Raw genomic sequence first — 10,348 nt, forward strand, 5'->3', positions numbered from 1 at the left:
ACCTCTCCTAGGTGGTACATCACGACCTCACTGGGCACGACCTCTCATAGGTGGTTCATCACGGCTTTATTAGGCACGACCTCTCATAGGTGGTACATCACGGCCTCACTGGGCACGACCTCTCATAGGTGGTTCATCACGGCCTCACTGGGCACGACCTTTCCTAGGTGGTACATCACGGCCTCACTGGGCACGACCTTTCCTAGGTGGTACATCACAGCCAATCTCCCATCAATTTCTACACTTAGGATTTTATAAAGAATCCCTATTTATCACAATCACACTCCATTTGCCACAATCAATCATCAAATTCAAATTCTAAATACACGGAGCGGCGAAAGCACGAAATTAAGGGAGAATAAGGTTCCAAAATAATTTTCGGAATTTATTAAATAATTAAATTTAATTCCGAAAATTAATTAAATAATAATATCCATGTCTTTCACGATCCACACTCAATTTATAATATCCAATCGTCAATTTCAAAAACTGACTACCCAGCAGCGACCGGCACGAAATTCTGAGAATTTAGGGTCGACAAAATTTTCGAAATTTAATAAATAATTAAATTTATTCCGAAAATAATTAAATAATAATATTTTAATAATTTCGAATAATAATGTATTATTAAATTATTTAATAATTTCGGGACATTTAAATAAATCAAAAGTAAATTCATTTATGTCAAATCAAGGTTTATTTTAAATAAACCTACTTACCCTTAATTAAGCACATTTTAAATTAAAACACCACATTAATCTAATCTACTCTTAAATAACCTAAACTAACAACCTAATAATACTTAACATAAACTAAACCTCCATAAGCATAATTAACCCTCTAAGCGAGGTTTAGTGAGCTAAACTCACTGGATTAGCGAGCCTAGCGGACCAAAACGACGGGGACGACGTGAGGATCGACTTTCTCCAAAGCGGGCCAAGCATCCGGGGTCGGGAAGCCGACCGAAACGAGCCAAACGTCCGCTGCCATACCCATTTTTTTCTAGTTGCTATCCATCGTGGATTGAGGCCGAGGAAGGGTAGATCCGGTGCTTGAGTGAGATGGAGAAGGACCGGGGAAGGTTGAGGGGTCAAACCGGACCTAGGCGGGGCCCGAACGGTGGCCGGAGGTGGCCGAACGGCTCCGGCACGGGCTGGTGCAGCAGTTGCGGCGCAAGGGCAGGCAAGAGGGAGGCGGAGACGTGCGGAGCGGCAGCGAGCAGCGACGGCCTTGCGCACGAGGCTTGGACGGCGAGCGGCGGCTCCGGCGAGACTCTCGGCGACCCTAGCAACGGCGGCAGCGGCTTGACGAAGGGGCAGGAGCTCGGGACCGCGCGGACGAAGGCTGGAGGCGGCGAAGATGGTGCGACGACGAGCGGCCACGGTGCACGGGCGACGCGCACGGACGACGGCAGCGGCGAGCTTCTCCGGCGAAGCTGGCGGCGTCGAGCGGCGAAGGGGCGGCGTCCGGTCGGCTGGCTGGTCCAGTCGCACGAGCAGCTCCCTTCCTTCCCCTCTCTCTCCCTCTCTCTCTCTCTTCCTAAGGTTGAAGATGAAGTGAAAGCCCACCTTTTCAAGAGCCAATCTCCACCCTCCATTTGTCAAGATCTCAACCCTTGGCCTCAACCACCATGACATCATCCTATGTCATCTTCCACTCACTCAAACCCCCTCCCATAACTCCTCCAATGGTTGCACTTTCATTTTTAGGGGTCCAATTCTTGTACATCCAATTTCTTCAATTCCCATCAATTCTCTTCCAATTGAGTTCAAATTGAAGTCCGTAAAATTAATCCAATGTCACCACACTTCAATTCACATCTTCACTTGTCCGTAGAACCAACTTAAGTCCCAAAAGCGCGACCAAAGACAAGCCTACTAATTTCTCGAGCCAAATTAGCCATTTTCGATTTAATTGCTGAAAAACTCTGATTTCATGAAAAATCTTCCAACGATAAGTCAATGATCCTAAAATGATTTGTGACACACCCAAACTTCCAATTTTTGAATTCGATCTCAATTCCACGGTTAATTTCACCTTGGCACGATACTAGCGCGGTCCAACCTACCGGGTAGCCTTTAGAGATTTTCATGCATTTGACCTGTGGTTGATCATCTCAAGCCACAATGTACATCTTTGAAACATTGATGACTTTCGGTTGTCGGGGTAATCTCAAGATTTCAAATACAAACACACGGGGTACCCAATCGATAGAAAAGTCGGTCCAGTCCGATCGACACGAATTGTGCGATCCGGTGGAATCACCCACACCCGATCACATGCTTCTGTCGAGTCGACCTATCTCCGATCTTTAATCAATTTTAATTGTGCCGTAATGACCCTTGCAGACTAGCTCGATCGAAAGGTCGCTTCCTGGTCAAATTCTCGAGTATGATGCATTAGAAACTCTTAACAGCTTCACCCGATAGACTAGTTTCCACATGAGTGGCCAACTCAAGGAAAAGAACTATATGCGTGCCAACGAAATGCCCGTCTCAATTTATTGAAAATAGAATCGGAAAAATCGGGATGTCACATTTTGTAAAAATCTTTTGAAAATACTTTTCATACACAAGTTTAGGAGGTCTTTGTTTAAGTCTCTCTTGACTTTAAGAAAATCTATTAGAGATTTACTTTTTTTTATTGAAACCAAGTCCTGACTTGTTATAGTAACATATTTGTGTGGAAAGGATATGCTCTAATGTTTTTGAACCCTTTGAAAATTTTGTCGAAATATTTGAAGATTCTTTCTTTAGAGAATCATTTTATTTTTTTACAAGTAAATCTCGACTTTCTTTTATTTGTAGAAAATCTTTTTGCAAAATTTCAAACTTTTCTTGTGACATCCCAAATTTTTGATCTTATTTTCTATTGAATTAATCGAGCATTTCATTGATGCGCCTATAGGACTGTTCTCAGAGCTTATTACTTTCGAGATAACTAGACTAGCTGGGTAAGCCATTAAGGAATTTTAAGGCAATAGACTTGAGAATTCGACCAGGAATTGGCTTCTCGACCATGCTTATCTTTAGAGGCCATTATGGCACGGTTAAAAATCGATTTGAGATCGGAGATAGGTCGGTTTGACTGAGATGTGTGGCCGATCATGTGTGACTCCACTAAATTGGGAAATTCATCGACCAATACTAATTCGATTTTATTGTCGTTTTGGTACCTATGTCCGCAATTGAATCCTCGAGGTTTTCACGACAATCAAGGGTCGCCATTGAGTCGAGTGGGTTCATTGTGGCTTGAAGAAAATCGACCACGGGTCATTTGCCCTAAAAAGTTTTAAAAACTACCCGATAGTCTAAGTCATGCTAAAAACGCGCCGAATGGAAATTAATCACCAATTTAAGTCTGATTTTAGAAATTGAAGATTACGTCATGTCACAATAAATTCTAGGACCCATGACTTAATCTCAAAAGACTTTTCTGACAACCGAGACTTTTTGGGAAAAAGTCAGTTTATAGTTGTTTTCGTTCAATTAAAGCCGGGGATTAATTTTTATTGCAAATTTGAGAAGCAAGATGGATTTATAGGTGAGGAAAATTATTAATTGAGGCATTAAGATGTCAATTGATTTTATGGAGAGCAAATGAGGTTGGTTTGAGGAGGAATAAGTGTCCAATTAAAGCATTGTTCTTCAAAATTCGTAGCTCCCCCTTCCCCTAGCATTTTTGGACCATTCGAGAGTTGTGAGGAAGTGTTTTGGTGGCCCTTTCACAGCCAAGGGATGTTGGCTTCTAGGACAAGTTCTTGGGGGACAAAACATTAGAAAATCAAGGCACATGGGGCCCTTATTCCCCCTCTCTTATCTTCTCTTCCTTCCTTCTTCTTGGCTGGCCACTCTACCCTCCCTCCTCCAAACCATGCGACCAGCTAGTGGGGAAGAAGAGTTGCAACCACCACGCCTGGATGTCGCAGCCACGCCCAGACCGCCATCCGCTCCACCGCACGCCGCTCGTGCATGCGCCGCTTTGCCCGCACGCCATCCATCCCTTGGCCGCCTCCCTCTCGCCCAGCCGCTGCTGTTCAACTCTGTGGAAGCTCAATCGGAGCTGCCTTTCATCGTGTCTTCACCGGTAAAGCCCCACCAAGGCCCGGTTTGGCCTATTGTTGCATTCCCGAGCATTCTCCACCTTAACCGAGTGGTTTTTCCTCCATTTTTAGTATTTATTTATTAATTTTTGAAATTAATTAATTATTTATTTTATTTTTCGAAAATCAGGTTGGGATAGCCGATGATCGAAATTTTATGCTGATTGTCGTGGTCCAGTCCTTTTATTTTATTTATTTGAGCTCTACGTTATGTTGAATTGAATTGATTGTACAATTTGAGGAATTATTCCTAAATTGATTGAAATTGAGTAATTGATTGGTAGATGGCCGAGTATGATTGTTTAGCGCCAGTAATGCTTTAATGAGCTATAAAGTGGAGAGAATACTGAGAGTGAACTGGAAATACTCTTGGCTATGACCAATCAAGTACGATGTTATTGGACATGAGTAAGTATGTCACATTGGCAAAAACGGTGCTAGAGAAAAAGAATGTACATGACTTATAGACATACATGGTTCGGTGATTAAGGATATCACTGGCGAAAACGGCACCTAAAAGAAGACACTTAATTATCCTACATACAACACTTTGGCAAAAATGGCGCCCTAGAAAAGACACGTGGCTCGGCTATTAGTACATCACCTCGGCGAAAACGGCGCCTTAGAAAATGTACAGGATTGGTGATTGGTACATCATCATGGCAAAAACGGCGCCTGAAAGAGAATACACGGGGTCGATGATCGGTATGTCATTTGACGAAAACGACGCCCGAGAGAATACATGTGGTTTGGTGACTAGGTATACTATTTGGAAATTATAGTATGAGTGGAAATGACCTAGAGATGGTCCGACTGACATGTAATCGACTAGGTCGATTAATCAATGATTTGATCTGATGTCGTGAATTGATTGAATAATTGATGTAATATATGAGGCATCTGTGTATAATCTTGAATTGCAGGTGGAATCTGAGGCCAAGATAAGTCCTCTGATCCATGTGTGCATAGGCAGCCCGGATAGTGTATTGGTTTACTAATTGAGTCTTAGGGGGTAGAATTCGCTGAGACATAGCCTCATTGGTTATTGAATAACCATTTCAGGCCCCTAGATGACAACACCTCCACCTCCACCTCCTCGTCCTTCTATGCATTTCGGTGTACCCGTGGAAGTCACAGAGATAGAAAACCATTTCTCGATTCACCCTCACCCTGAAGGACTAGAGTACGTACTGGTCCAGTCGACCGTCTGGGTTGATGTGGGTAATGACGCCCTAAGGTCCCATAAGTATCGATCATGGTATCAGGAATATTATGATGGGCGAAGGGAGGGTCCCATGCCTGAAGAAAAAGTGCCTATGTTCGTCCTGGAGGAGGCATTCGGGAAGGGTACAGCTGATAATAAGGATTGGTTGGTAGTGGATGCAAAAGACCCTAAGCTCGAGATTGATCATGACTCCCTCTAGCCATCAATAGTAGACTCCATCTGGAGTATGCCAGAAGAAGGGGAGATAGTCGAGCAAGAGGAGGGACGGGAGGAGAATCAGGAGTGGGAATGGCCAGAGGCGGAGCCTGTAGCAAAGGACGTTGAGGACGAGCCAGAGGTGAATTTTGAGGAAGAAGAGCTTGAGGACGAATCGGAAGAAGAAGAGGAGCTAGAAGAAAACAAGCTTAGTGAAGAGGAATCGGAGAAGGATGACCTCAAGAAGGATCCTAAGTACGACTCAGATGAGGACTAAGATCCCATCATGTTTTGCAAACTTTGGGTTTGGATCGGATATATAATAGATCAGACTTGCGAATAGTATTGTACGATACTATAGTTTGCCTTGTATAAAAGTGTGGTTATGTGTTTTCATGTTGTGAAAATTATGACCTATTTTTCTATCCCAATGTTTTATTATCTAGGGATTATTATCTACTTCCGCATGCATATTAAAATGAAAAAGGGGTTGGTGATGTGTCCTGGGACATTGCTATAAATCGACCAAGTGAGGGATGGGCACGCATTCGAGAATCGGGACATGACATGCCGTTTAAGTGGTATCAGAGCGAAGTTTAGAGATTTGAGCGATGAAGCACGATGACCTATGGGATAGTAGTAGGAAAGGCCTTCAAATTCACAACCGGTGCATGTTTGTGGTAGCTGAATGCTAGAATTACTTGTTATTTGGGTCACTCTTTTTCTAATTCGTTGTGGAATTGGAAGCAAGCTTTAGTAGATAAAACTGAGCCATGAGTGACCAGTGTCGCGACCTGATCTCGCCGCCCTCGAGGTCAAAAGGAGGGAAAGAGTCGGGTTTAGGGGTACTTGATCACGAGAGTTCCCTCACGAGATTGTGAGCTCTCCCAAGCTTGTACCTCGCGCGACAGCAGGTTTTGTGCGATCTAGTTGTTTATAACAACCTAAAAATAGACAGGAGTCGCCACTAGCCTCATTTTTTGGGGTTGGCTAAAAAACTCAATCGAGGGTCAGGAATGTTCCCTCAATTCCTACTCAACCAAATATTTAGGTTCGGGTTTTTGGATTATGCTAATATTGCTATTAGCGCGTCCTTTTAGTACTTAAACAGTATGTTGTGTTTTCCTAACATGTCCATGCGTTTCTTTTTACATTTTCGAGATCATCAATTCTAGACTAAGTGATCATGCGAGATTGGATCATTTTAATTTTATTCTATTTCTAAGAAAAACAATAAGTAAAAAGCAATAAACCTAATCATGCAACCCTAAAGGACATAAAAGAGAAATGCAATTAAAAAAATTAAAAAAAAGAGAAAGAAATAAAACCCGCAACTCGTCGGGTTTTATACAACGAATGGAACCCAAGACATATGTCGGGAAAAACAAAAATTACATGATAACGGTCGGAATGGACATCGACCTCCACCATCTTCACACATTCTCCATCTTCGGGGTCCTAATCTAAATCTAATCTAAGAAACCTATAATTAGGTATATATAGTGGAAGGAAACAAACAAACATATCAAAACAACCAAAAACAAGACATCATATCTAAATCAATTGTTTAAAAGAAGTACAATGCGAAAATCAAATTTTGAGTGATATCCTAAGGTTCAGCATTGTTATGTGTCGCACCTAAATCATTCATCTAACAATCATATGCAAAGCAAATAAAATGACAAGCATTTAAGCCATATGATCTTGATTCTTATCCAATCCAAACCAATGAGTGGACCAACTAAGGATCGCATATTCAAACACGTGCACCATTGAATTTGCTCATGCAACACATGTATTCAAGACATATGAAGCAGTCAATATGTAACCCACGTGATACCTAAAACCATTTTATAGACAATTGACAAAGGACATCATTTAAAAGATTTGATGAAAAGAGAGATATAACTTCATCAAGTCATGGAATGTATCTAGTCATCACGATGTGTTCAGACCCTCATCCTACTCAAATGGTGCATGAATCTCATAATATTTTGGTATGTCCTAAGTATAGATGTTAGAGACAAATGTGATGAGAAACATCTATCCTTAGATCAATACACAGAAAAAAAAAACACAGAAATTCATTAACCTTAGTAGGATTATCAACCTATTCAAAACAACATATGATTAGAGAACAGACACAATGACTTTGATAGAGGTTTGTCATATCAAACAAAACTCAAGTGATATGTGCTATGCATCCTTTCGAAACTTTGAAATGTCCTTTATGAATTTCTACAACATATTGAAAACAATTGGACACATCTACTATCTCATCTCAATACTAATAGCAACTAGCCACATAAAAGACAACATTTCTCTAATCGAATCAACTCCAAAATAGAAGAAATCTGTATGTTGTGACCAAAGGCATTTCACTATGGAAACAGAACATGATAGAAGCATTCATGTCTGATTCATAACCATTTACATCATCCAAAAATGATCCATTCAATAAGAAATTTCTACACAACATAGATCATACAATTTCCCACCACTTTCATAAGGACATTCAAGGCTGATTCAATTCGTATGAATTTACAAAAATCACAATGCAAGCAAGTGTCCTTCAAGTAAGACAAATCACAGTAGCTAGTGCATTCAGTTTAAATGAAACAACATCTTTAATGCCGTCAATGTATAGTTGATATTCAAGACAAATACAATCAATTTCAACATATACAACATCAATATGGAACCACATTCCATTTCTCTTAGCAATTGTTGCTAGTGTAGACAAAGGGATCAACTGTCATTGAAGAAGTTGTACCAACCTTGGATGAATTGGCGAAGGATCGAAAATCGTCGCTGCCGTCAACGCTATATGAACCCTAAACTCCAAGCTCCTCGACCGGCCATTCCAGCAAGTCAAATCCAACGCGCAAGACAGAGCCAAGAGAAAATGTTCAAGTTAGAGAGAGCAAACGAGAGAAAGAAATCAGGGGCCAAAACCCTAACGGATCGAGAGAGAGGGAAAGAGAGCTCACGGTTAAGCGAATGATCAAGCTCGAACCAGAGAACTGAGAGCAATTAAGAGCCCCCTCGTGATCCTCGACCGTCGGTCTTCGATTTCCATGAGTGATCCTGCCAAACTGGAACAAAGAGAGAGTCCGATCTCCGAGAACGATCCGCCGAACCAGATCCGCTGTCGTCGTCGTCGTTATAGTCGCCGATGCTATCGCCGCCGCAGTCTACACCACTAATGGTTGGTTTCGGATCTGAGCTCCGCACCTCAAGCTCCTCGGCCGATAGTTGCTCTCTTTCTAAGGCTTAAGAAGGTGATCGATCTAGAGAGCGAGGGCTAAACGGATCCGAGAGAGAGAGAGAGAGAGAGAGAGAGAGAGAGAGAGAGAGAGAGAGAGCCCGATCCAGCGCCCGAGAATGATTAATCCAGAGAGAGCTAGCTCCCGAGAGAAAGCCCGAGAGAAAAAACTAGAGAGCAGCTCTCCGCCTTCTCACGCGGACGAACACCGGCGTCGAAATCTGAAACGAACTACCCCTCCATTTGGTCGGAGACGAGGATTTCAACATGGCGGCGCCACCATGAGGCCGCCGCGTTGCTCGCACTCTTGGCTGACGAGCAGGCGAAGGGAAAGAGGTTGTTACAACAGAGGAGAGAGAGAGATCCCCGAGAGAGAAAACCGGTTCCCCCAAGAGAGAGAAAGTGGATTCCCCCCAGAGAGAGCAAGTGAGAGAATCCCCCAAAGAGAGAACCTCCACTAGAGCGAGAATGAGAGAGGTTTCGAGAGAGAGCTCGTGAGAGAGAATCCGCGAGAGAGAGAACGGTTGTAGAGAGAGTCAATTTTCCAGAGAGAGAAAAACCATCCGTCGAAATGGCCCCCCTTTTTTTTTTTTTTTTTCTCTTTATATATTTTCAGGCAAGATCAAATCTTAGCCCTTGGATTGAACTAAGGGCTAGGATTTGACCTTCCTAGTTAAGAGTTCCCCTAATTGAGCACATGCCTATTTCAACAGCCTATGATGCATTATTGATGAACGATGACAATTAATTGTGAACTAATTGGGGTTCTCTCTCTCTCTCTCTCTCTCTCTCTAATGAAATATCGACTAAAAATCAAGTATCAACAACCAGGAGCCGAGAACTCTTGCAAAGAGGACCAGTAGGGCCGTAGTTTAGGGTAGAGCACCAACTCGAATTGGTACCCGAGGAGGCCGTGGTCGAGCGCCAGCACAGGCTAGCATAAGTGGAGTGACTCCACCTATTGTAGATGCCGGGGTGGCAGCCCCTAATGATCCTAGAATATAAGGGATCATGCGTGTATTGGAAGCTATGGGTACAAGGATATATCGACAAGCACAGAATTAGGCTGTTGCTGTTGAAGTCGCCACTTAAGCTGCTGCTATTGCCATCGCTGCTGGAGTTGCCCCTGCCGCAGCACCTGTTATTGCACCTACCGCTGCAAATGTTGAAAGTCCACCAGGGAATGTGGTCGCTGAAAGGCCAATCCATAAGCTGGTGAAGCAATTTCTAAGATTGAACCCACCTTTGTTCACTGGGACAGGAGATCCCGAAGATGCTGCTCTATAGGTTTAGAAGTTGGAAAAAGCGTTTGCACTGCTGATGTGCAACAAGACTGAGAAAGTAATCTTAGCAACTTACCAGTTGGAGGGAGTTGTAAACACTTGGTGGATGACTACTCGATAAACGATCTTTTTAAAAGGCATTGTTCAGGAGTGGAACATTTTCCTTGAAGCCTTCAATGATAAATATTTCTCAGAGACCGCCAAGGAGGTGAAGATGGCTGAATTTTAACGTCTTCACCAGGGTTCCCTAACGGTTGATGAGTATGAGGCGAAATTCA

General features: G+C 42.8%; 1 protein-coding gene across 1 annotated transcript; it reads left to right on the plus strand.

Moving 5' to 3' along the window:
* Positions 1-1,061: 1,061 nt before the first annotated feature.
* On the plus strand, positions 1,062-5,036 carry LOC108954420 (keratin, type II cytoskeletal 2 epidermal-like). The gene is made up of 2 exons (XM_018860378.1): positions 1,062-1,383; positions 5,026-5,036. The coding sequence occupies exons 1-2, from the start codon at positions 1,062-1,064 to the stop codon at positions 5,034-5,036; spliced, it is 333 nt and encodes a 110-aa protein (XP_018715923.1).
* Positions 5,037-10,348: the final 5,312 nt, after the last annotated feature.

Source organism: Eucalyptus grandis, chromosome 8 (assembly GCF_016545825.1).
Source record: "Eucalyptus grandis isolate ANBG69807.140 chromosome 8, ASM1654582v1, whole genome shotgun sequence".
Taxonomy (NCBI): Eukaryota; Viridiplantae; Streptophyta; class Magnoliopsida; order Myrtales; family Myrtaceae; genus Eucalyptus; species Eucalyptus grandis.